Source organism: Arachis hypogaea, chromosome 1, assembly GCF_003086295.3.
Source record: "Arachis hypogaea cultivar Tifrunner chromosome 1, arahy.Tifrunner.gnm2.J5K5, whole genome shotgun sequence".
NCBI lineage: Eukaryota > Viridiplantae > Streptophyta > Magnoliopsida > Fabales > Fabaceae > Arachis > Arachis hypogaea.
In genome coordinates, this window is record NC_092036.1 from 734,724 (window position 1) to 762,717 (window position 27,994).

The window sequence follows — 27,994 nt, forward strand, 5'->3', positions numbered from 1 at the left end:
AATGATTAAGAAATTGGTTCCAGCTATGTCAATAGGCAAGAAATCATTTGAATTGATAAAATGATTAGCTTTAAAATTTGAATTTTGTGTGTACATGCAGCAATTCATTGAAAGAAGATTGCAGACGCTTCCAAGCGGTAAGGATGCTGGAGAACTCCCCTTTTCTTTGCATAAATAACGGCAGATTGAGCATCAGACGTGTCGATCACGAGGAATGCATTGTCGTGACATTGTACTGTTAACTGCCAAATGCACGGTCTAGCATAAACTCGAGTCTTGACTCTTGACACAGCTGAACAGGCGATTGCCAAATTGACACGCGTTCCACTGGGTTGAGTCTCTGACAAAAAGATGTGGAGCCCACTCTTTCCCGCCGATTCATACCCCAGTGTTCCCGTTTCCATTTTTCTCCCTAACTGAATTTCGATAACCTTTCTTCGTGCACAAACCCACCTTCATGCATATATCGAATCAACTAACCGTACGCACTCTATGATATCACTATCACACTCATTATGCCATTGAAAAGCTTCATCCGACGGAAACTACTCTCCCTGCTTCAGCCATGGTTGAGAGAAGAGCCCGAACTCGACATCCAGTTAGGGTTCCGTCGCTCCCTCGCCGTCGCCGAGAACATTCGTTTTGACGTCTCTGTTCTCAACCGGCTGTTCGACTCCCCTTCTTGCCTCTTTATCAAGGAGCTCACAATCGAACACCTCACTCTCAGATTCTCGCCCTGGCACTCCGCAGCCTTCGACATCGAAGTTCGCGGCGTTCGCGTTGTGCTAGCTTTCGAGTGTGTAGCTCCAGTTGAACAGTTTTCTGTTATTTGGCGGTTTCAATTTTTTTTTTTTATCTTTCTTGTTTTATTTCTGTTTTTGTGATGCACGTACTTTTGTTAACTGGCGTGACTGTTTGGTTTGTTCTTGAAGGATGCCGGATGAGGAGGTAAGCGCCAGGAGGTTGCGTTTGTCGAAATTTGATTATACGGATTATCTTAGAAAGCGCCTTGAGATTCTTGATCCTGAGGTAATGGATGAATTCCACTGGAAGTTAGAGTTTAGGATACTATTCAATTTGTTTGAATTGGTGAAACTTCTTAGTTTTCAGTCTAATATTATAGGTACATGGAATATGAGTTTAATTTGCATGCTCGTGGCAATACTATTGGAATATATAAAGCATAATGAAAAATAGTACTGAAACTACCTAACGCGGAGAACTGTATAGTAGTGCGTGTTTCAACTTTCAAGCCATCGTCTTGACCGTTTATAGTTATATGTTGATGCTATAATGGTCATTTAGGTTTGATATATCATTTATGCTCTTTGGATTATGAGGGAGAAAGATGTCTTAGCCGCAAACTTTTGTTATGAGAAATTAATTTGTTAATTATAATGTCATTATTTTTTTGTTTGGATTTAGGGATGTTCTTTGCATCATGTTTTGGAGAGCATAGTTTTTGCTGACCCTGAAAGGAAAGATCTTACATCATCTTTCTTGAATCTTATTATGAAGTCGTCTCACCTAGAGGCACATGACATCAACATGGAGATTCAGTTTCCTATCTTTAATGCCGAGTTTATGTGTTTTGGGGAAGTAAAGAATTTTAGTGCAAGATCTGATAATCTTGATCAGAAATGTCTTTTTAGAGGTTTCCTTACTACAATTTTGATTCCAGTGAGAGAGGGCTCATATATGTTAAATTGCACTGGATTGAGAGTCGGATTTATTGGTAAAAATCAGCCTGACCGTGCTTTGCTTTCATCTGATGTGCACATTTTCATTACATTAAGGGATCTTCAGCTGGTTGATTGCACTCTCTCTTTCCCAGAACTAGGCTTTTCATTTACTCCAAAAGATGTTTCTGTATTTCTAGTTATTCACAAATTGCTATCTGATAAGCACAATGAAGCTAGAAGTGCTAGAGAATTATGGAGAATAGCTGCAAATAAAATTGGCCATATGACTATAATTCCTATGTTATCATTGCAAAGATTAGTTGGTATTATAGGTCAATGGAAACATTATGTTGATGCTTATGAGAATCTCTTGCTGCTAGTTGGATATTCTACTGGCCCAATGTGGAAAATGTCCATTTCTAAAATGTTTCAGAGAAAACAGGTTTTCAGTTCTGCTAGAAACAACTGGAAGGTTATATCTAACATTGAGAAGAAGTTACCCGTTGAAGGCATATCACTAGCGAGGCGAATAGCTCGTCATAGAGCAGCATTGGAAGTTCCCTCTGATTGTCATGAGGAATGTTTGGCCACGAGTAAATTTGTTTGCCCTTTTCTTTCTGTTTTGATGCTTATTTGGAAAGTGATCTCAAAGATAATCTGTTGTTTCTTAAACATATTTGGGGAAAAGATAGTGGAAGATTCAGATATTGACGGATGTTTGCGAAGCTCTAGTAAAGATCTTTATCAAAGGTGTTGTTTTGTGCTAAACTTTGGGAAAATCATAGTAAGATTGTCCCAAATTAATGAAATCCAACCTTCTGCATATGAAAAGTTGCATGCACATACTGGAATAGCATACTCAGATTTCCTTCCAATATGTTTCTGTATTGATCAATTTTTACTAGTAACCATTAAAGATAATTTTGGACAGAGAGTCTTTGTGTCATGTGGGCAAATGAAGGTTGAACCTGCACCTTTGACAGTGTTTCCAGAAGCAAGTCCAATGAATAAGCTTAATACAGATGAAGAAAATGGAGAGGAAGGCACCCAGGGATCAATTCTGTGGTGTGAACCTGCAAAATCATTTGTCCTGTCAGAATCTAATGTAGCCCAGGCTGAAGATACTTGTGATTCTCATGTTCATAGCTTTATGGGAAAATTGTCTGCTAGTTGGAAGGGAATTTGTAGTAGTTTTAGTGAAAGTGAGATTGAGTATTCTGAAAATCCATGCCTTCTCTGTAAGTTTGAGACATCTTCCGCATATCAAGACAATAAGAATCCCTGTTTTGGGTTTTGTGAATTTGGTTTTATGCTTGGAAAGATAAATTTATTTTTGACTCACTTTTCAGTATCATCTGTGTCTCTACTTGTTAGTCAGATACAACATGTTTGCACGGCGGACAGGAAGGAAGCATCCGATGCTCCAAACTTAGTGCATAAAGCAGAAAATGTCTGGGTCGACACATATGAGTATTATGCCAAACAAATGATTATTTACTTGCTTCAAAAACTACCACAGAATCATTTCCATTTTGGAGCATTTGTTGATGGTCCATTTGTAAGATTTTCACTCAAAAGAGAGGCTGGTCTTGATGGCCAAGACATTGATGACATTGCCAGCCATGATAACTTTGACATCAATTTTGATTTTCATGATATTGAAGTGGCTGTTGGTTCACCTTCATTATTAGATATGTCACCATTGACAGATCCGTTTGGGCTTGATGATGCCAAAGCAGAGTATATTACATTGGAACCTTGTGTGGTTGATATTCCAAAACCCGATAATGATAAGTACGTATCTTCAGGAAAGATATCAATTGGTTCCTATATTCATCAAAATGGCTTAAATGTTTATTTGGAGGAGTTAGAAGACAAACATCAGATTCAACTTTTAGTGGTAAAACCAATCATTGTACAGATATTATCAGTCAGGTAGATGTTTTATTTTGATTATCCATTTTCCTCAATTTATGATGATGTCCCTGCAAGCATTCTTATATCTTGATGAGTTCTCTCTTTCTTTAATACCCCCCCCCCCCTTTCTATTCTCTTGTTTATCTGCTTTCTGCGATATTATTTGTGGACTATTGTTTATTTGGAACTTAAATAATTTTGCATGTGCACATATCTTGACATTGGCATTGGCTGATTCTTGTCTTCATGTATGTTCTTCTTTTAGGCACATCTCTATTTAATTTCTTCTAATGAAAATGGGAATATCTTGAATTTTGAGGTAGCTTGGCATTTGCCATTTCTGGAATAGTTTGTTTGGTCCATTAGACAAGAATTGGATGTGTTATGTACCTTCCATGTCTTATATTCCCCTTTTTTTCAAAGAATTTGAGGGTACAGTTGGGTTTCTTTTTTCTTTTTAAGATGGGGCAGGAAGTGAGTCAAATTGGCTCGGAAGTTAGTTTGAGCTCAACTTATTGATAGCTTGGTAAGCTGTGCTCATGAGCGTGTGAACTGAACTTGAGAATGGATTTGAGCTAATATATTTAATGAGTCTAGTTTGAGTTTAAATAAGGTCTGGTCGTGTGTGTGTGTGTGTATATATATATATATATATAGGCACCATAGCATGTACGCTGGAGTTTATGATGCCTATGGTTATGATGACTATGGTGGCTATATAAGTTTGGCAACACTTAAAGTCACACTTTTTTAAACATTTTAGTAACACTTTTTCCTTTTATTTTTTTTAAATTTAAAAGCTTTGTTAAATAGTAAAAAAGTGTTACTTTAATTTTAGCAACACTTTCTAAATGTTGCTAAAGTTGTATAGGCACCGTAGCCACCATAACCATAGGCACCATAGCATGTACATATATTAGTTATTTTATACTTTGAATTTTTATATATGACATTCATGTTTGTTAAATATATGATGGCAAATTATCTTTTATTTCTGCCATTTTAAAATCATAATAATTTTGTCTATTTTATTGTAAGTTAAATGCTTCATGTATGATAATATAAATAATCTAACTAGATTGTTTATGATATATGAGTGAAACATGATTATATTAATGTTTTGATATAAAATTTATAGTTATCATTATAATTCAATAAACAATATTTTCTGAATATGCATGCTGCATGCAACTGTAGTTAGGAAACAAGGGATCATTTGAGAATTGAGATCCAGTAGAGAGCCTAAAGTTACACTCGAGCCTCATAGTGGTCCCTCAAATTAATAGTATTTATCCTTGAAGTTGCACTCAGGACTCAGAGTCGTCCTTTAAGCAATTTCCGTCAATGAAACGCCATTGGAAAGTTGATGTAGACAGGATTCCGACACACTGGCAAGCCTAAACGACGTAGTATTTGGTTTGGTGCCTAAATTTTGCCAGACGACGTTGTTTCATTTGCGTAAGTACATTAACCCTTCCCTAATTCAACATTTTCTCTTCCTCACAAAACACAAACAGAGACCTCCTGCAAATATCATAGATGGCTTCATTGTCCAAGAGCACAGCGACATCAGTGTGCTCGAGGAGAGAATGACTGGAAACAACACTGTTGTATGGCGTCCAAACCTGAAATCAGAAATTAGAAAGGGGAAAACAACACTGTTAATTTCAAGCAAAGCAAACCCCAAAGTAGTGATTAGGGAATAAGAACACGTGAGTTAAATTCTTGAACAATAAATCTTCAAGTTATACCTGACGGGAAGGATAGATGGTGAAGCCGAGCTTGGACTTCTTGCGGTAATCGACGGAGAGGCACTCAAGGAGGAGGGAACCAAGGTCAGAGCTAGTACCGCCACCGATGGTGTTGAAAACGAGGAAGCCCTGGAGGCTGGTGTAGTTGTTGGCGAGCTTGCAAACGTGATCAAGGCAGAGGTCGACGATCTCCTTGCTGACGGTGTAGTGTCCCTTGGCAAAGTTGTTTGCGGCGTCCTCCTTGTCGGAGATAAGCTGCTCTGGGTGGAAGAGCTGGCGGTAGGTGCCAGCTCTGACCTCGTCGCTGACGGTTGACTCCAAATCGATGAAGACGGCATGAGGAACGTGCTCGCCGGATCTTGTCTCGCTGAATTAAGAATGCATCGTGCGCCACCCCAAAGGAAGTGTTACTGGCATTTACAGAAATTAGATTGAAGAATTGATGAATCGAAAAGCGGAATTGGAATTGAAATTGAAATTGAAACCTAGTTAGTTAGTTACCTAGGCATCGTACCATCAGGCTGGATGCCATTGATAGAGGAAGGCTTCGTCATCGTCATCATTCTTTCTCCTAGTGAAGAACAACTAAGAAGAGAAGGTCTGAAGCAAATTTGGGGATTAGGGTTTTTAAAATTGGTCCAGGGACTAAATTGCCATAGAAAAGTTTCGTCCTCTACATCAGCATCAGCTAGTTGTTATCTTGCCAACATGTCAAAAACGAGTCCACATCAGCTTTCTGATGATGCTTGTTGACGGAAATTACTTGAAGGACGACTTTGGGTTCCGCAGGGCAACTTCAAGGCTGAATATGAGTAATTATTAACTTGAAGGACCTCTACAAGGCTCGAATGTAACTTCAGGGACTACTTTGAGGCTTACCTCGATTCAATAATCTGTATGGCATTCTTGCTGCATTTTGGGTTTGTCCTTCAACCATGGAGTAGTGCCTCAAACTTCATAGCAGTTTTGAATCTATTATTTGGTATGGAATACATTTTTAAGGGAAAATAGTGGCAGTTTGATTGTTTAGGATATCATTTGTGTTTATAACATCTTTTTGGGGGTTTTTTTGAGTTCTCGTCCATGAGGCTGTGTTTGGTTAGTATGATAGTGTCCTCCAGCCATAAGGACATGGAGACACATAGACACAGAGATATGGTCACAAAAATACACAAAATTTTGAACATATTTGGTGATGATACACAAGACACAGCAGTCAAATAAAAATGCAAATTTCACCCATGCCATAACCACCATTTCACCACCACCATTGGTTTTTAATCTCATCCCAAATCAAGTCAATCACAAGATCAGTCTAGAAATTCAGATTTAACCCAAAAAAAAAAAAACAGAAAATTGAAACAAAGGAGGGAGGTAGCAATGGTTGAGGCAGCGGAGGTAGAGCACCCAAGGTTGAAGCAGTGGAGGCAAAGCCAGAGGCAGAGGTGGCGAAGGTGGAGGTGGCATGGATCTGGGAAGAGCGATGATGTGGGATATGCAGACGAAAATGAAGACAGGGCTGCGGGAGGGAGGAAGGAAAAGTGGCGGAGGCAGATAGGTGGTGAACAGAGGGAGGATGAGAGGTGGCGGCGGTTTGGGGGAGGGAGAGAGGAGGGTGAGAGGAAGGAATGGGAGAAAAGAGGTGTGTATTAGGGTTAAATGTGAAGGGCAATGTTAGGGACTTGGGTATTATGGGGTGCCCAAAGTCCCACGTCGAGTAGTATGGGATGCTTGATATTGTATTTAAGGAGAATGATTCTTCCCTCTTAACAACTAGCTTTTAAAGTGTGGTTTTCCACTTTCTTTAGATACTTAACAATGGTATCAGCTTGGTTGTTGGCGCCATGGAAGGGCTACCTATAGGCTGGATTAAGGTGAATACCGAATACTGGTAGCCGACCGTTGGATCAGTGTCGATAGGTGAAGCCGCCAAAAGAGTAATGCTACACATCCAAGTCTTTTTATTAACCAAAAAGCAAAATTTGAAATAGGAAAAGAGGTTAAGGGTAAAAGTGTCAAAATCTGTCTCGTGTCAAAATCTGTCTTGTCCAAAGTCTGTTAGCTTGAAGGAGAGACGCTGAAAATGTGCACTTGTATGGCACTGTGTCCATGAAAACTTTGTCCCAGCAAATGAACAATGGACATGTATCACCATGTCTATGTTTTCCATGGACATGGACACTAACCAACACAGCCTTAGTTACAGAGACAATGGAGAGTTTTGTTACTTGTCTGAGCTAGCTAGGCACACTGTTAAGGGATGGCAAAAAAAACCCACCAAAACGGGTATCTGCGGGGATTACCCTCAAATTAAATGGGGACCTGTGACGGGATGGAGCGGGAATGGGGAGCATTTTCTTAAACGGGGATGGGGAACGGGGGAGGGTTACCCGCCTCCCATGAGTACCCATTGCCATCCCACTGTTTTCGTTTTGTTTATCCTTTTTGAATAATATCTTATCTCCTTCCTCTGTTGTCCTCTGTCATCATTCCCCACTTCTCTATCCAAATTCTCTTCTATGATCTAGTTCTACAACTGAAACTTCTATACATGTCTTTTCTTTTTACACAGGAGTTGTATTACTATTAACATAATTGAGATTATTTTCCCTTAAGTTTTCACTGCATGATACCTTGCTTATATAAGTTGTGTTCTCGTGAGGCAGAATTATTTTATGGTAAACAATATCTGGCTGTGACTGGGATAGTGATTTGATTGTTAATTTACTGCAGGAATTACATTTACTCGTTGTGCACAACAATGTCTGCCTTTTCAGCTTCTTGGGACATAACGGCTGGAGGGTTCACTGTTTTCTCATTTTTAGATGAGGTGTATATGATTTGTAAGGTAATAAATTTTGATTTTCCCTGCTTATGTCAAATGATATTTATTGTTTTCTTATGTATTATGCGGGAATGAATTATTGCACATAAGTGTTAGGTATGATTAATGTAGGCTCTAGTACTGCAATTTGTATATGTTATGGACCATCTCTACCAATCGTATAAGCAATAGTCATATCAATAAATGATTATTTATTAGGGCACCCTCACGCAAGAACCCTTTGGTCTTGAAATATGGATAGCGTATGAGTCCACCATACCTTATATTGGAACTTGACTATAATTTAGAAGTGTGAGGAAAACAAGAATTTAACTCTTGACCATTTAGTAATAGAAGCTTTGACACCATGTTATGATCTATTTCTCTCAAAAGCTTAGGATGTTTGATTGATGCACATGAATAGGGGATAAGTAGGGGAGGAGAGAGTTTAGGAAGGTGCAGGTGTGGTTGTGTAAGGTGTGGTGGATATGAGTTGGTTATGATGCTGGCAGTGTATGTGTTATTGATATGTGTTATTGATATGCAAAGAGAATTGGAAAAGAAACCGAATGTATGTGTTATTGATATGCAAGCACTCCGGCCAGAGAATATATATTGGGATAGGAACCGCCTGCTGAGCAAGCTACAACAGGGGTAGAATGGCCTTTTCATATCCTAATGCAGTTACAGGTAGGTTAGTAGCTGCTGTCACTAACAATCACTGCTAGAGGCAGTTACCTACTGCCATGAGAGTAAATATACCTACACTGGTATGCTGGGGCTGTGATAACACTTTCCGAACTCTCTTGCTTTTCCTCTTAATTTAGAATAGCCTAACTATTTCACGCATATGCTAGTCGTTTGATGATCTTTATTCTTTCATATTCATGCTAGCATGGTGTTCCTTGTATCCTTGGTGTCATAGCTTTAGAGGTGCTTTTGAGAATGGCTTTATGTAGAAGGACAATGCTCTATTCAAAAACTGAGGTGGCACTAGAGATAATTTTTAACAACCAGTTATTGTTGCTTTTTTTTTTTTGTGTGCACAAAGAAGTATTTAATAAATGCAGTTCTATGGAAATTTGTATATGTTTTACCAAGTTATCATAAAGGGTCTTTTTCCTTATTACAGGCTGTTGCACACTTGTCATCTGTGGTATCTTATATGTTTAGTAGCTCTGAAGATGTTGATTGCTGGCATCCTGAAATCTTGAAGCAAGAAGCAATGTTTCCAGAACCTGATAGCTGCGAGCCAACCATAGAAGGAGCTTTACCGACAAATAATATCTGTTCATTTTTTATTAATGGAACCTGCAGATTTGAGTCTATGGATATCATTCTTCATAATTCTAGAAGTTATAACGGAGATGGTCGTACTCCAGTGGTTAACTTTTTGACTGGAAACAAACTGGCTGTGCAGAAGTTGCCCGACTGTGGAATTTGGATTTCCATTCAGCAGACCTCTGTTGTAGTTTCTGGTGAAGAAGAGAAGATGGACATCTTCACTGATTTAGCAGAAATCATATCTTTTCTTTTCACATACCAGAACTCTATTGGAAACAACAATGATCGAATTGTAGCTGAAAAATTGCTATTGCAATCTGTTGACTGCTTACATGAAGTATCTCTCTCTGGTTGCACATTTACTTTGTGCTTGGGTCTTTTTCAAAATACCTCAGTTGGTAGCTCAGATGCTAATGGTCATACTGACTTGGTGCAAGGAAACAATTTGACAGCCTCTGAAAGGTTAATCACTGAATCCCCTCATTCAATTACAGTGATGGGCTCTCCTACAATTTTCGGGACGACAGCTTCAGCAAGGCACTGTTTTCTAGTAAATGCTTCAGTAACTAATGTTGTCATAGGAAGATGCTCAACGAAAAGGGTTCTGGTTGAAGCACATCAATCGAATAAGTTTATGTGTATGCTTTCTGTTGGTGGAGAGTTTCAGATGGTTTCCTGGGAGATCCAGGTAATATTTGAGGAGCTAAAGATGGCATAATATTCTCAGGCATGTACCTGTGTCGTTGTTTTGAGCCATCTATTGCACATTGAATATCAAGTATATGTCTTTTAATTATGAAGCTCCTTTATGTTAATGCAAACATCTCAAGATCCAGAACTTACAACATTTTGTACTAAACTTTAAATGTTATTGTTCAGGGTGGACTTATTGCTCTTGAAACATCATCTTTGGCAATGGCGATTGATAATTATACTTCCTATCTGAAACATATCAGAAATCTTACATCTGATGTGATGCAACATAATAAAGCCATCAATCAGGCAGGGCATGGCGAAGAGAGCTGTGATGTTAATGATGAGATTCATCAAGAGATTGTTTGCACATCTCAACGGACTGAGAGTGAATCTCCCAATTCGTTTGACTTATCATTGTCTCACTTTGCTCTTGTTTTTGCACATGAAAATGATTCCGGTAATTAATCTCTTCGTACTTCTGTCCTGCAGCTGGGAATAAAAGTTTAACTTTGCAATCAATTACTGCAGGTGGGATTAGAGAAATCATACTAGAGGTTGACATCCATTTGAAATTTGAATCAGCAACTACTGGGAAGAAACTAAAAGCTGAGCTTTCTCATTTGTCTATCCTTTCCCAAATTACTCACGAGAATTTGGAACATGAAACTACAATTCCTCATTTTTCCTCTGTTAGAATGAAAGATTTTCCATCTCAGCTTGCCTTTTCAGAGTTTCAGAACTCTGTTGAATGTCATGCTGTTAGCGAGGGAAGTAGTTCAAGAGGCCCTGTTCCATTTCACCTGAGTCATCAGAATCAAATTCTGAAAGATTTAAGAGCTTCCATGTCACTAGAGAGGCCAGCTGATGGCTCATTGCATTTATGTCGATGTTGGTTTGGCATTGGTTCTATTTCAGGTTTTGACATGACACTTTCTATATCCGAAATTCAGGTAAGTTCCTATCATTATTGGTTTACTATAATTTTGCTGTTCCATACGTAACTCTTCTACGGTCTTGTATTCTTCTTATTTTTGTTAGATTTTAATGTGTAGAAATGCTAAAACTCTATTGCGTTTCATCAAACTTTATTGTTGCAGACAATTTTGTCAATGGCCTCTTCAGTTTCTCTGCTATCACTTCAAAATACAAGAGCATCAGAAAGAAACCATTGGTCTACTAGCCATAATGCTGACAATAGTTTGGAAGCAATGATTCCAGATGGTACCAAGAGTCAAGCTTTAAGTTAGCTGTTTATAGTCATTTGATTACATTTGTAATTAGCTTTGATATTTTGTAGGGGCTGTTGTTGCTATTCAGGATATCAACCAGCACATGTATTTTACAGTTGAAGGTGAAGAAAATTCTTTCAGTATAGGTGGCGTCATTCATTACTCTCTTGTAGGAGAAAGAGCTCTTTTCAGGGTATGAAATAAGTTCAGCATATCTTCTCTAGTGTTTTCTAAATTTGTATATCAATTGCGGCAAATTTTGCATGTTTCTTTGGCATAATAAATCCTTGAAGTTGTCTTCAAACTTAAGCTTATTTACTTAAGCAAATACAAAGATTTTCATGTAATCTGGATTCTCTCTTGATGGGAAAAATTGATTGTTCATTTTCCTTGTGTCATCTGTAGTAGCAATTTAATACTTAGAGCTATGCTTCAGGTGAAACACCTAATCCAAAGGAGATGGAAGTCTACAATTATGTGGTTTTCCTTGATATCATTGTTTGCAAAGAACGACATGGGTGTGCCTTTGAGATTGAATTCTAGTCCAGGATCATGTTTTGTTGACATCTCGTGTCCCAATGATGGAAGTTGTGCACTTTGGAGAGTTTTCCCTCCTGAGGGTGGAAGTTATGAAGGAGTTACTGACTGGGGGGAGGCTTGCAATCAACCAATAAAGAGAAGCTGCTGCCTTGTAAACAAAAAGAATAACTGTGCTATTGCTTTTGTTGATGGTGCTCCAGAGTTTGTCATGAAGCCTGGAAATCCAATCAAGTTCAAAATTTTTCATGATCTTTCAGTCGGTTATGATGCTTCAGATACAGTTAGGTACCCTAGAATGGCTCCACAAAGTCGTCCACAGACTGATGAAGAAAGTATTTTGTTGCAAGGAGGAAAACTTCCTCGTATCGATATTAATATTGAGAAAATTACTCTGCATATTGTTCATGAACTTTCAGATACAAAAGATCTTTTCCCACTTATATGCTTGTTTATCAACAATACACAACTTATTGTACAAAACTTAGCCACAAAATCCCGGGTCATAGGCACCTCAACTGCGGGTGTTCAGTATTATGATGCTCTGAGAAATCTATGGTTAGTCTTAAGTCTAAGTGCAAATTAGAATTGAAAACAACCCTTTTGTCACTCTTTTCTCATTTTTCCTCATGCCCTGGTGATCCTACCACTCACATTTTAAAAAAATATTGTGTTTTTCTTAAAAAATGATCCCTTTTTTTTGTGTTTGAATTGTAGGGGAGAACTTCTTCATCCTGTTGGAATCTGTATTTTTTACCGATCTAATATTCAAACTACGCTTCCTGAATATGCATCTCATACAGTTCCTGCACATTTCTTCTGTCGGGCCAAAGAGGTTGTTAAGAATTATATCTGATATGATGGTTCTTTGTTTTCATTCGAAAGTTATATCGTTATTTTCTGAAATTTCTCGATCATCTGGCCAGTTGGACATATCCCTAAGTGAGAATTCATTGGATGTTTTGCTCTTCATGATTGGGAAACTAAATCTGTCTGGTCCATATATGCTGCAAAGCTCCATTATTCTGGCTAACTGCTGCAAGGTGACCTCTATTTATTTTTAACTTGAAACAAATCGACTTAGTTTATTTTCTTTCTATCAGTTTGCATTATTAAGCTTAACCACAGTTTTTGGTTTGAGACTATCTTCATCTATTATGTCAAATATGTTAGTTTATCTTCTTTATCATAATTTCTTATTTGTTATGCAAATATGTTAGTTTCTTAAGCACAGCCAAAGTATTTGTTTCGATGGTTGTCAATTTGATTAACCCTTATATATTGCTATTTGGCAGGTGGAGAATCAGTCAGGATTAAATCTTCTTTTTCACTTCAAGAAGGAAACAGCAACAATACCTAGAAAACAGTCTGCCTCAATTTCATTGAGGTATGTAGTTGTTCTCTCTCTCTCTCTCTCTCTATATATATATATATATATATATATATATATATATATAACAGCAAACATTTGAGCATGACTTGAGCCATATAAGTTTCTTTTCATGGATATCTGTTTCTACTATATATAATGAGGATTGGGAGGGGTTGGGCACAATTTTTTCTCCTAAAATGTCCTTGTGTATATATATATATATATATGGAAGGACTTGAACTGAAGACTTCTTAATTATAGTTTGAAGTATATACTATCTTGATTAATCCCATATTTATTATTTCCACACACATAATAGATCAAAAGGTGGATTAAAAGACACTTTCCTATTAATACACTAGTCAGCATAGTCAACATCATATTTTTAGTGGGCAGTGAAACCTTTAATGATAATTATGAATTGGCCAATGTTATGTCACAGGAGGCATTCTGATATCAGAAGTGAGGACTCCGATGCTGCAACTTCTGTTTCTATTCAACTTGCTGATTTTGGTTCATTTGCAACTTCTTCAATTCCCCTCTTACTTTCACAAACACAGATAGCTTGGAGAACACGGATTAGATCAGCTGAAGGTCTTTTCACTCAGCTGGCCTCATTGCCCTATGTGAATTGAAATTATGATGAGTATCTAATAATGTGCTCTATAACTGTTAGATATAAAAATGAGTAACGATTCTTGTTCCTATTTTATATCCTCCAGTGTATCAACTATTAGAATCATTAAATGATAAATGACTTGCAATATCAGAGTCTAATCATTAACAACTTGCAATGTTAGGTTTAAATCATTCATGATGCTGCATCATCTTTGATCATTAATGACATAACAATATATCATATCATATCATGAAGGAGAATGTGTTAAAACCAGTAATTTTTTTCTGTGCAGTTCCACATAGCTAGAAATTGGGTGGTTTGGGATGTTGAATAGGGGCGGCAACACTACCCGAACCCGCGGGTACCCACCCCGCTCGGGGCGGGTAATTACCCGCCCCCGCACCGGGGCGGGTTTTAACGGGACGGGTTCTTGGGCGGGGCGGGGCGGGGTCGGGTTTAGGTTGAACCCGCCCCTACCCGCCCCGGTATATATAATATATATGTAAATATATATATTTTTAATATATAATATATGTAACATATATAAAATAATTAGTAAAATGACTAATAATATTATATCATATATAAATTTTTATTTTAATTTATATTATGTATGTAAATGGTGGTTATATAATTTTTAAAATTTAATTTTATTTGTTGGATTTAATAATTATAGGGACGGGTAGGGGCGGGGTGGGTACCCGCAGGGGCGGGTTAGGGTTTAACATTTTACAACCCGCGGGTAGGGCGGGGCGGGTTTGATGCGGGTTTTTTGTAGGGCGGGGCGGGGTCGGGTAGAGCAAAAACCCGCCCCTACCCGCCCCGTTGCCACCCCTAATGTTGAACGTCCTGTATATTTGTAGTTGAATTATTGAAGGTATATATATGACCATAGTAAGCTGTCTTCATTCTCTGATAAATTTTTGAACAGGTTCACGAACTTTCCCTGGGCCAATGATTGTGATTAAGATTTCTAGAAATGCAGAGGTATGCTCAGTCCATTGTTTTTCTGGTTAAAACTTATTTTTTTCAAATTTGAATTTTGGCTAACATGAACTTTTAAAATAATATACAAAATTAATTATAACATCTAAATCTTGTCCTAATTGGTGGGGTCAGCTATGGACCAAACACTATATTATCTATTAGTGACCAAAGTAGGACTTTCCTCCGTCTAATCTACTCCCCTAACTAGGTCCATAGTGTTATAATCTAAACCTTATCCATGCTTATACCGTTTATTAGTGATTTCCCCCTATAGTTTTCTGAATTCTCCTACTACCTTTAGTTGTATGATTAACCTCTATTTGTTCCACTTTCTTTAGTGGGTCCTTCTGGCAGCACAATTTATATATAGTTGTCTTTGTCTGTAGGCTTTGGACACTATGCTAGTATGCTTAGATAAAGATAAATAACAGAAAGGCTTTCAAATCTCGTCTTAACTACACAGCAAGCCTGGATTAACATCAAACCGAGTAAAAACTACAAAGATAACTATATACAAGAATATACAATTTGCCTATATACATGATTTGACATTCTGGTTATCTTAAGAACAAGTTCTAACAGATTTTATGATTAACAGCCAAGATTTACTCTTTGTCTCTTACTGATTGACACAATTTATTTCGTTCAGGCGATCACTGTTATTTACATCTATGAACATTAACCGTGTCTGTTTATATTTTGATAGGTTGGTTTGTCAGTTGTGGTTTCCCCTTTGATTAGAATACACAATGAAACTGGATTTCCTCTGGAACTTCAGTTCCAACGAGCTGAACCACAGGGAGATGAGGTTGCATCTGTGGTATTAGAACCAGGGGATTATATTGATGATTCTATGGCAATGTTCGATGCCATAAACTTCTCTGGTGGAGTAAAGAGGGCTTTAATGTCTTTAAGTATTGGTATGCACTTTTATCCACAGTACATTATTTATCTTCTCTCCCATTATGTACTAGCCATGTGAAACCATCATACTTAGAAGTTCTAGTCTTACCTCAGATATTGTTCTATCACTACTTTTATAAATTGCCTTTTGCTATGCAACATATGAATATGATTTTGTTAGTACTCCTTATGTTTATGGATCTTGTTTGTTGATAATATTTCATTTTCTCTCTCTATTTTTTATACTTTTGTCAGTTATCTCAGTTAGCATGTTGGTTTATAGACATTTAGTTGGACTAGAACTCACTATGAAGTCTTGGATTAAGTTCCTTGACAAATGAAGGCATTGAAGCTAGAAAGATAAGAAAGAAAAAAAAGAGTGATAGTGTATGATAGGTTCCCTTCGGAGGATCTAGCTCTCTCAACTTGCTGTGTTTACCATTGTAACTGCCTAAGGATAGGTTTGTCTTTCTACATCTTTATAGCATGCTCATCAAGCTAATCAAGCCCAGCTCTATATATACTGTATTTTAAGGCCCTTATTGGTAAAATGGCTCTGTTCTAGGATAAAGTTTGCCCAATTTTCCGTCCACTCAATAACAAGGGACAATAGAGATAGGGACAAAGATATAAGTTTTCTCTGTTTTTGTATTTCTAAAATTCTCTCTAAGAATCTCTCCATGAATATAAAGTTTAATTCATGCAATCATATATGGAGTTTAGTTAATCAAAATAGATATAAGTTTGTAACACCAGACTCTCCCCAAAGTTTAAATGATTAGGTTACGACACCTAAATGACTTCATTATTTGTCTAAATGCAAGAACCTGTTGGTCTTTAAGATTAACCAATGCATATAGACCAATTCTTGTGAAAGTTTAAGATATTAGATAAATTAAAATATCATTAATGGTGTTATATGTGTCATATTCCTTGATGCCAGCATTTGGTGGACAATATTCTAAGATATGGTTACAATATTACTATATTGCTAGGTTACATATATTCTAGTACTCCCCTACCTTCACTCCCTATCAACTTCTCGTATGTTTTCATTGTTCATGCTTGATTGCCTCTCTCACTATTCCTTCATTAAGCTCCTTAGCATGGATGTTCCAATTAGCTTCACATTGCTTAGTCACAGTCTATTTCTGATTTATATGGCCATATGGGGCCTCCTGTAGTTATGCAAAGTTCATGCTATAGATGGCTAGTTATGGCATGTGGGGGTGAGTTTGGTCTTATGTTGCTCAAGGGTATGCTCAAAATAACTGTGATTGAAGCTTAGGATTTTCTCTTTTTTTCTATCTTCGTATCATGCACACTAGTTATAGGGGGTCTATTTATGCTAATGTTGGAAAGAAGGAAGAATTGCATGAAATAGAAACAACCTGCAAATGAAGAACATGATGAAAAGGTTTGGGTAGCATTTTTAAATTAAAGGCACATTTGAGTGGCAACGAAGAATTAAAGTCTTGTTTTAAGATGAGAAATTGAAATAAGCGTGTTAGAAAAGAGAAAGAATGCAAGGAATGTATGAGTTCATTTGATGGGGAATCCTTGACAATATGTCAAGAATCTTAAGTATATGCTTCCAGATTTAACCTCTCTTTCTAAGAGAGAATTGTAGAACCTCAGTCTCTCCACATTTTATTGCAATACGATAAATACGTCGCCTTAATCCGTACTCTCTCCCTGTTTACATCACCGCCTTATTGCCAGCTCCCTCACAACTTTTCCCACCTAAACCAGTAAGTTCCCTGAACAGAGTTAGTTGCTGCCGGCCAAGCTTGGCCTACGGGCTCTCCTTTTTGGGCTTTCTTCCTTTTCCTGTTATAACCACAGTAAGGGGGAAATAGGGTTAAAGGTCATTTTCTTGGCTTTTTTAGATATTATGTTTACAAACCATTTGTATGCCTCAGTCCAATAGCTTAAACTTTTGGAATAAATGGTTCTTGACATGGTATCAGAGCCTTTATGATCAAAGGTCTAGAATTTGATTCTTCTTGTCCCATTTTTCCAAACAAAATCTGAATTTCAGCTCAAGGTGGGCCTCTCCTCATGAGTTGATGTGGTTTAATCATTAATTTTCAGGTAACTTCTTATTGTCATTTAGACCCCGAATGACCGAGGAACTCAAAAAATTTGAACGATCTCTTTCTTTGGAATGGTCAACTTATGTTAAAGGTGGAAAAGCTGTTCGTTTATCTGGAATATTTGAAAAGTTAAACTACAGAGTTCGCAAGGCATTATTTTCAAAATCAGACAAGTGTTCCTTCAGCACAGCACATTGCATCCTTATGTCTGAAGGTGAAAGAGTTGCCAATATGCATTTTCTCATCCAGACAATTTCAAGAGATATTCCTGTTGCATCACCTGAAAAGTCTGCAGCTCTGTTAAAGAAAGAGAGTTTGCCAGTTTCATTGCAAGAACAGAAGGAAATATATCTCCTTCCTACTGTACGAATGACCAACTTATTGCACTCTGAAATAGATGTTATTTTAAGTGAAACAGGTAAAGAAATGCATGCTTTTGGAGGTTTTATTTCATTTAACCTCAATTAACTTTCAATTTTTGTTGTGCTGAAGATCAGTTAAGTACTGTTGGCTATGACAGTATTGGAAAGCAGGCGACAATAGCATATGGTTCAACAGCTGTCTTTTATGCCAATCCAGATGTTATATACTTCACAGTGACTTTAACTGGTTCCAATTCAAGTTCCAAGCTGCTAAATACTGGGGAATGTGTAAAGAAGTTACTAAAGAAGAACAGAGATGTCCAACATGTAGATCTGAATTTGGACTTCGATGGAGGAAAGTTTTGTGCAACCTTGAGACTATACCGTGGGAGCACGGGCATGCTGGAGGTTATCATTCTAGCATTTGTTCATTAACATTGAGTAGAAGTAATATTTGATATGGTGTAGGTTAATAGTGATGTTCTATTTTACATGTTTGCACAGTTAATCTTATTGTGCATCTGTGGAGGTTGTTGTAGGTTGTAGTTTTCACATCCTATTCCATGAAGAATAATACAGACTTAGAAATTTATGTTCTTGCTACCAAAAGGTGGCCTCTATCAAGGTGAGTTCTACATTTTTAGACTACTATTAAGCAAATGCGTACATTCTTGACATAATGGTTTGCTCTCCATATGCAGAATTGAATTAGACAATTTAAAATCTCACATTCCTTCAGAGTTAGGCTTATGCTTGCCTCCAAGAACAACTAGATCCTGGTTCTTAAAGTAAGATGGGTTATTATCCGTCACACTTTCATTTTAATATCTGAATTTTATCTTTTCCTGAAATCCTATCTAGATTTTTTTGTTAGTTTTCTTTATTTTTATAGTGACTTATATTTCTCTGGTTGTACAGACCCAAAAGCGTTCAGCTTAAATTGCTGGAGGACAACACAGCTGAGGCACTGCTAGACTTGGATTCATTATCAGGCCTTACGGAAATAAGCTTTAAGAAAGAAGAAGGATCTGGTGTCAAATCTGTAACAAAACTTGGCATGTCTATAGGTCCTTCAGGAGAATTTTGTGTTCCATCACAAATGGTGACAATTGTTCCACGATATGTTATTTGTAATGAATCAGAAGCATCTATCACTGTTCGTCAATGCTATTTTCAGGTATGCTCTCAGTTCATTCCTGATAAAGAGATCATCTTTTTCTTCAGTAATATGTTATAACAATTTAGCTGCTGTGAAGGATGAGATGGCGGGTGTAATCTCCATTGGAAGCAAACAGCGAATGCCACTACAGCTGAAAGAAGGATTTAGCAAGACAAGAGAGTTCAGTGTATTTGAGCATTTTATCAGAAAGCACCGATCCCCTAGTGACAATTCTTTGTTATATATTCAGTTTGAAACCGATGAGCCTGGATTGGGATGGTCAGGTCCAGTGTGTATAGCCTCACTAGGACATTTTTTCCTGAAATTCAGAAAACAAACAAAGGAAATTGGAATATCAGATAGCAAAATGACAGAATTTGCAGCTGTTCATGTTGTTGAAGAAAGTTCTACTCTTATTTTGAGTTTCTATAAGCCCCCCAATATAAGTCTGCCTTACCGAATTGAGAATTCTCTGCATAATCTATCAATAACTTACTACCAAAAGGTTGAGGAATAATTCTATATTTCTATTAATTTTTCACTTTTAGTTGATTTTTCACTGATTTTCTACTTGCTTCCCTCATATCACTGGATAAATTTCCAGGGTTTATTAGAGCCAGAGGTTCTTGGACCAGGATCAAATGCAGATTATGCCTGGGATGATCTGACTCTTCCACATAGGCTGGTTGTTCGCATCAATGGTGCTCATTTGATCTTCTTTACCCCTTCCTACAATTTTTTTTTCAATATCCATAATGCCTGAGCAGTGCTATTGCTGTGAATCTAAGCAAAAGATTAGCAATTTAATAAAAATGGTTGCTGACGGGGTTAAGTGAATTGAATAAACTAATCACTATAAGCATTACTAGTCATTCAATAGTTTAATGTTCCTAAGTTGAATTGTTCTCAGACACTCAGACTTAACTAATTCATGATTCTTCTTTGGTGTTTTTCTATTTACCTAATATTAAACTTATTACTCTAGTTTTGAATTTCTTGTGATACTTTAATAGAGCTAAGAAGAACACTAAATAACATAAACATACTTGAATGGAATAGTTTTATTAAATTCGTCTTTGTTTACAAAAACCAAGGAGGGACAAAAAGAAAGTAAATGACTGAAAATATATTGCTGGAATCGGTAAAAACCCATAACACTGAGTAAAAATGGTATTGGGGGAAACCTGGTCCCACACTCCTTTCCTAAATGAGAAAAAAAAGTAAATGATCATCGTATAAGGGTACCTAGACCTCCCCCCTCTGCCCTTGGGTGACAAGACAACACCTTTCTGGGGCCATTACTTGATTCTGGGTATGTACCTTCTCTCATCCGTCAGCACTTCCTCCTCTTATAAACCTTGGTATATCCTAATAGAATACACTTAGCTAGCCTAAATGAGAATGTATACTAGTATCATAGGGCAAGGCAAACCATAGAGGATAGAATCTCCTCATGACAGTAGTGCCAACTGTGACCGTAACTGCCTAATGTCAAATGGCCAGTATACTTGTAGCTTGCTCAGCAAGCCAAGATCTTCCTCTAAATATTCTGTGGTGTAATAGTTTGCTATCATAATCAGAATATCATTTCCTAACAGAAAGCTGTTTTCTCTCTCACTCAATTCATCAGATCCCTTCATTACCCCATCATGTAGGATTTTATCACGATTTAGATGCTAAACAGTACATTTATAAAGCTTCTGCGACCCCATTTTTATACTTGAGTCACTTTTGTGGTTTCAATGGCACTCTATGGATGATGGGTTTCTTATTTTAATACATGCTTATGTGGTCTTACAAATAAGAAGAAAGAAATATAAACACAATATGATTTCAATGTTAAGTATTTAGGGTTGAATTGGATCCTCTAAAGTGAGGAAGTTAGTAAAGTGGTAAAGTGAAGGGTTAATCACCATTGATTTTGTAATTTTTATGAATGTGTGTCCCACTATCTTAATTTAAGGGTGATTAACTCCTCACTTTACCACTTTACCAACTTCCTCACTTTAAAGGATCTTGATCCATTTAGTATTAGATGTTTGGACCCTCCCTTATTTTAGTGTGTAGGTGAATCTGAAGTTCAAAGTAGGTTAGTAGTACTGCAGTGACCATTGTATATTAAATCTAATAGCATACTTGAATGTTGATTTTTCCTGTAGGTAGCCTACAATTACAGGAGATTAAATTGGACAAGGTGCGAGCATGGAAACCATTTTACAAACTTGGTAAACAAAGAGCTTTGTCTACACATTTGGTTTTAGACAAAAGGCCAGGCGATCATGCCATGGAGATGGAAAAAGTGGGGTATGAAATTTATGCAGAAGGGCCAACCAGAGTTTTGCGAATTTGTGAGATCTCTAATAGTTTCAGGGGAGATAATGTTCTCAATTTATGTGCAAAAGTTCAAGTTAGAGTTTCTCAGTTTGCAGTTCACCTGCTTGAACATGTGAAACAGGTATTCTTGCTTTTGTGGAGTGGTTGTATTCATCAATGTTTGATACCCATACATTTTGCTGAGGCTTCATCTTTATAATTTAAGGATGCTTAAATGAGTCTCTTGTGAAATCTAATAAAAACTACTTCAGTTTCGTAACTGATACATAGATTGTTACCTGTTGATCATTTTTGTGTTTCACACATTTGGAATGGCTTCAAAGTCTGTCCATTTGAAATAGAAATTGAATAGGGAATTTGACATGTATCTATAATTAAGGGTTTGACATGGATAATTTGTAAGCAACTCAATTTCAAACAGTGTCAATATTACTAGGTGGAAACTTGCATGCAGTTGTCTTTATGTGAAGTTGATCATTGATAACCTTTAGATGATAATTTAGTCAAATCTGTCAAATCATCTACCGGTTTTTGGCTATCAACTTTGCATGAAGACAATTGCATGTGAATTTTCACCATATTACTATATTAATGGTTTGGAAGCTTTATTGTCCTTAATTGTGTTGCTCTAGGGAGAGGCATAAGTTATAGAATCAGTTCATGACTAGGCATGGTAAACGTGGCATTCCTCTGTTTTATTTTTTTATTTTTCTCTAAAGGAAAGTTTTAAGCTCCAATTTTCTATGTGAACTTTTAGGTAAAGGTATAAGCATAGTTTTTATATGTAGCACAGAGTTCCATGCAAGTGCCCAAGTGTGGACAATGCTTAGACTCACCTTACCTTTATTAAAATTAACTTTCATCTAGAAATAAAGGGGGCAATAGGGATTGAACTGTAGGTCACTAGTACCATATAATAAATTGCGTAGAACTTGTTTATGTCTAACAACGTGCTAGTTGCTATTGATATATTTAAGTTGCTCTTGCTAGGAGGGTGATGAGAATGAGCTGCAAGATTTTACACCATTTTCAGTAGTGAAGCTTGGGAATCTGCACATGTTTATGGTTTCTAATAATGATCAGGTGTATAATCAGTTCACTGTACAGGTATTATGATTCATTATATTTTACTCGACTGCATGTCTGATTTATACTCTTTATTGCACAAAATTCACGTTTTCTTTTTCTTCCCTGTTCTTCACACACCAAGTCTCTGGAAAATTTTTAAGAACTATGTTGATCATATCTTGTAATTGATTGGCCCAGGACGTGAATTTTGAGCTTAAGTGGAATGGAGCTCCTTTCGCATCAATGCTCCGCAGACATCAGTTAGATTACAGTGGCTCAAGTGATAGTGTGCTGAAGATTGTTTTTATTCTACTTAACTCTAGTTCCAATCTTAAGCAATTTAGGTATTCATCAATTTTTCTTCAGGTAAAAGTTGGAATGGCCCTATCTCCTTTGGTTCATATTTATCTGGGTTAACCTAGTAGAATCCCTCATCTAGTGGAATGCTTAACTCTTGTTTTTATTGGAATAGAAGAGAAAGCTATTCAATAATGGAGAATGAATTTAGCTTCTAAAGTTCATATGTTAATTGATCATACTCATCAATTTGACATTTTGGATTGTGTAGCCAATTGATTTGAATCTTGATGAAGAGACATTAATGAAAATTGCATCATTTTGGAGAACTTCTCTTAGTGACTCAGAGAGTCAAAGGTTTTACTTTGATCATTTTGAAATCCATCCAATAAAGGTTTCCTTCTTCAGTAACATCTTTCGTTCAGTTTGAATACTTTCCCTTAATTACTACTCAATGTCTATCCTATATTTTGTGTTGTAGATCATTGCAAACTTTATTCCCGGGGAATTGAATTCGAGTTATAGCTCTACACAGGAGGCTTTGCGGTCCTTAATTCATAGTGTTGTTAAGGTTTGTTTAACATGCTCCTGCAATAATTGTTTTTTTCCCTTGGAAACCGTGATGTATACTCAATTGATTAGTAATGTTAACCATTTACTTTTCTCCTTTCAGGTGCCTCCCATAAAAAATATGGTTGTAGAACTAAATGGAGTCCTTATTACCCATGCTTTGATAACAGTGCGTGAATTATTTTTTAAATGCGCACAACATTACTCATGGTATGTCTTTGGTATAATTCTATAACAATTGTGTGATTTATGGCTAAAAATTAAGGGCTTTTCCAGGTACGCAATGAGGGCTATATATCTCGCTAAAGGAAGCCCCTTACTTCCGCCTGATTTTGTTTCTATTTTTGATGACCTAGCTTCATCATCTCTTGATGTCTTCTTTGATCCGTCCCGCGGTTTCGCAAATCTTCCCGCATTCACTTCAGGTATCAGTGTCATCAATCATTCAATCATATTTTTGTGACTTATATTTTATAAAATGATTTAATTAAAAATCTAAATGAAGAAATATATTTTTATCTTTTTCTACTTCATTATACTCTTAACTTCTCATAATTTCCAATTTATTTTGAAAATACATTAAGGATAAACTGGAAATAAAATTGTGATAAAATGGAAGTTAAATTGTCTTATCCCCCTTTATATTGGAGTTGACATTGTGGATTTATATATTCTTTACCTTTATCTTAAATGCAATTGTTTAATATATTTCTTTTCTTAAGTATTTTTAAATCATTTGAGGTGAGCTTTGGAGCATCGATTAAGTTGTCTCCATGTGACCTTAAGGTCACAGGTTCGAGCTGTGGAATCAGCCATGGATGCATTTATCAAGTTAGGCAGTCCTGCTTAACCCAATCACACAGGATGCTTGTGCAGCGAGCTGCCCTTTTTTGTTTAAATCATTTGATAAAACCCAAACTGTTTCTAACAAAAAACTAAACAGGCAGTTGTAAGCCTCTGGTTATGATTAGAGTGAAACCTACAATTGGCCCTGACAATTCCTATATCATAGACAAAATTAACTTCAGACAAAAAAAGTTGACAAATTAGTCCCTAAAAAAATAAATGGACAAACTAGTCTCTTATCTTTTAAAATGTAAGACAGTTTAATCTTTCAATCACATTATTTTTTATAAAAAAAAAGGACTAATTTGACACTTTTTTCAGAACTCTTCATGCATTTTAAATGATAATGTTTCAGACAACCAAGTTTTATGGGATGAGATAGACTTCTGGCATCTTTTTTATGTAAAGTTCACGGTCTTTCTAGAGGAGTTTCCTTTTCTGAAATGTTAATAGACTTTCCTCGATAGCTTTCTCTTTTCTTATGTTTGTTTTCTTCTCTTGTAAGGAGACTATTATTATTCTCCTACCTAATAGCATTCTTCTTTTAGGGCCACAGACATATTAATGAATGAGTGCAAAAGGTTGTCCTAGATTTCAGTGAGTTTAAATTGAATCCTGAAAGTTAACTCATGGGGGAAGGGTTGCTCAACCTTTGAAACCAGCTCATGGAGGGAGGATTTCCCAAACATTTATAGAGGATATCATAGCTATATCCGTTAGTGGAACTCCTAACAAGTTTGTAACTTCTAATAGAGTTAAAGAGAAATGTCACACCATGTAGTTTTTTTAATTGACTCACATTCTAATAAAAATACTCAAAATTAATTAAAAAATATAACAGAAAAATAGACTTCAGTAAAGTAAAAGGAAAGCCAAAAGAAGCTAGTACATAACTAAATGTGCTGAATATGTTCTTTGGTTTTATATGACATTAAGGCAAGTTACTTTTTGTTGTTTCTTGTTTCTTCTGCTTATTTGTATATTTTTACCCTGTTTTATGTGGATCAGGTACTTTCAAATTAATAAGTAAATGTATCAAAGGTGAAGGATTTTCAGGGACAAAACGATACTTTGGTGATCTAGGGAAAACTGTAAGTCTGTAAAAATTTCCCCCTTTCGTTGACTAGCATGTGATTGTGCTGTATCAGTATATTAATCAAATTATGCCGGCTCGCAGTTAAGATCAGCAGGTTCAAATATAGCCTTTGCAGCTGTAGCTGAGATATCAGACTCTGTTCTGAAAGGTGCAGAAGCAAATGGTTTCAATGGATTGGTACAGAATTATTACCTTATGTTCCTTCATTTTGCTACTTGAATTTTAGCAGTCCTCTGTATCATTATGCTTTATATATATAAATTCAATTTTGCAGGTGAGTGGCTTTCACCAAGGAATTCTAAAATTGGCTATGGAGCCATCAGTTCTTGGAACAGCATTGATGGAAGGTGGACCAGATAGAACTATATTACTTGATAGAAGTCCAGGAGTCGATGAGGTATTGCAAAATATATTGCTGCATCAATTGTAGACAAGTAAATTCAATCACATTGATACTCTGTCATTCCCTTTGGTTCATCACTATACCATAGTAAAAAATCTTGGTTGTAAATTGGTTGTTGGTATTTTGATTGTCTGGAAAAATACAATGGTTGTGGTCAGGTGCAAGCTCTTTTTCACCGTGTCAAATAGATCCTCTCCTTGCTTATTGACTATAATGTTACTGCCTTCTTTTATTGTTGTGCTTTTATCCATAACAAAAGAAATATTCATCCTTTCAGTTCTCTCGTGGTGTTTTTTGAGAATATTGATTCTTTTGATAGTGACTAACTAGATATGTGGGCTGCTGCAGTTATACATTGAAGGATATATCCAAGCCATGCTGGATACGGTTTATAGACAAGAATACCTGAGAGTTCGAGTTATTGACAATCAGGTAATCATTGAGTGAAATATAAACTTCGGAGAACCAAGAAGGACTAAAAATTGTCTTGCAAGCTTGGCTTTGTTTGAAAGAATTGCTTGAGTGTGTTTTACTTTAATAATATAAGAATACACACAGCGAAATAATTGAACAAGATATCTGAAAGTATGCTCTTCTCTCTATGGTTGTGATGTTGTCCTGTACATATTTAGGTTATCCTGAAAAATCTCCCACCGAATCATACTCTTATATGTGAGATCATGGATCGTGTTAAGGAGTTTCTGGTGAGTAAAGCATTGCTAAAAGGAGATCCCTCAAGTATGGGTCTCCCTTTACGCCGCCTTCGAGGAGAAAGTGTAAGTTCTATTCTTGTGAGCATACTTATATTTAATTAATTAGAATGCATAGTGGCATGTGAACTTGACTTGAAGCCTGGTCGATACTCTCAACACATCTGTTGAGTCATAGCTTGTTATATGACATAAGTTTATTCAAAAGGTTATTCGATAGTATAGGTCATGCCTAAATATTATCAAGTAAGCCTTGATTATTATACTCTCCAGCTTTAAATAGACAACATTAATAATTTTTTTCCACTGAATGGAAATAGTTACAAGAATGAGAGAGCAGAGTTAATAAGTGTAATATTTAAGCCAAAGGAATGGTCTAGTGGAGAAGTGTTTGGGTAGTGTGCAAGAGGTTTGCCAGCAATGTACCGAAACAAAACTGAGAGGAGGGGGAATCAAAATGTTTCTAATCAATTCCTTAATATGCATGTTTATAACTATACACATACTTGGACAATTTTTTATAACTATAATGCTTGGAGGTCCTCCAAATGTCACATGATATTACTGTGTTATGCATAATTCATATTGGGTGCTTTTTTTACTTCTAAGAGTGAAAAATACTTCTTGATGAATAATTCATATTTTAAGTGTGAATAATTCTTTATACTTCTTGATATGCAATCACTAGTTGCATAATCCTCAAGTACCCTTCCAAGTTGTACCTGAATTTACTGATTCCGGTATATCTGTGGCAGGAATGGAGAATTGGACCGACAGTTCTGACATTGTGCGAACATCTTTTTGTTAGCTTTGCTATACGTATGCTACGGAAGCAAGCAAACAAATTTGTAATCAAGATAAAGTGGGGAAAGCAATCGGAGGTCGACAGTCATAAGGATGCTCCTGCTGAGTCTAATAAAATGGGGCAGAAATTGGGTTTCATTCGAAAATGGGGCATTGCCAAATTTGTCTTGTCTGCCCTGTTGGCATATGTTGATGGACGTCTATGTCGTAGTATTCCCAATCCTGTTGCCCGTAGAGTAGTTAGTGGCTTTTTGTTGAGTTATATTGACAAAGATGATGATGAATAAAATCTGTAGTAGTTGTTCCTTCCATTTAAGAGAAACAGGTAGTGGCGCCGTGGCGGGTGAAATGCTGTTTGTGCCTCAGCATTTGGACTCAGCATCTTATGTTTCCGTATGAAGCTCATATTATATGATTTGTATATATTTTTGCATTCAGATCCAACCAA

The 27,994-nt window shown here is 36.6% G+C and overlaps 1 protein-coding gene across 1 annotated transcript; it reads left to right on the top strand.

Moving 5' to 3' along the window:
• The first annotated feature begins 54 nt into the window (after window positions 1–54).
• LOC112788692 (uncharacterized) lies at window positions 55–27,990 on the top strand. Its single transcript, XM_029293709.2, is given in 37 exon segments — window positions 55–796; window positions 933–1,029; window positions 1,426–3,617; window positions 8,084–8,198; window positions 9,307–10,146; window positions 10,338–10,611; window positions 10,683–11,104; window positions 11,252–11,375; window positions 11,452–11,576; window positions 11,820–12,478; window positions 12,638–12,755; window positions 12,847–12,963; window positions 13,216–13,307; window positions 13,735–13,886; window positions 14,843–14,898; window positions 15,605–15,818; window positions 17,896–18,315; window positions 18,390–18,667; window positions 18,799–18,884; window positions 18,961–19,047; window positions 19,178–19,436; window positions 19,516–19,923; window positions 20,023–20,119; window positions 21,578–21,873; window positions 22,743–22,859; window positions 23,019–23,186; window positions 23,389–23,511; window positions 23,599–23,688; window positions 23,791–23,897; window positions 23,964–24,112; window positions 25,542–25,624; window positions 25,711–25,806; window positions 25,904–26,026; window positions 26,381–26,464; window positions 26,665–26,808; window positions 27,498–27,696; window positions 27,699–27,990. Coding segments are annotated over 37 exon segments (9,333 nt in total). The 5' UTR covers window positions 55–515; the 3' UTR covers window positions 27,740–27,990.
• The last annotated feature ends 4 nt before the right edge of the window (window positions 27,991–27,994 follow it).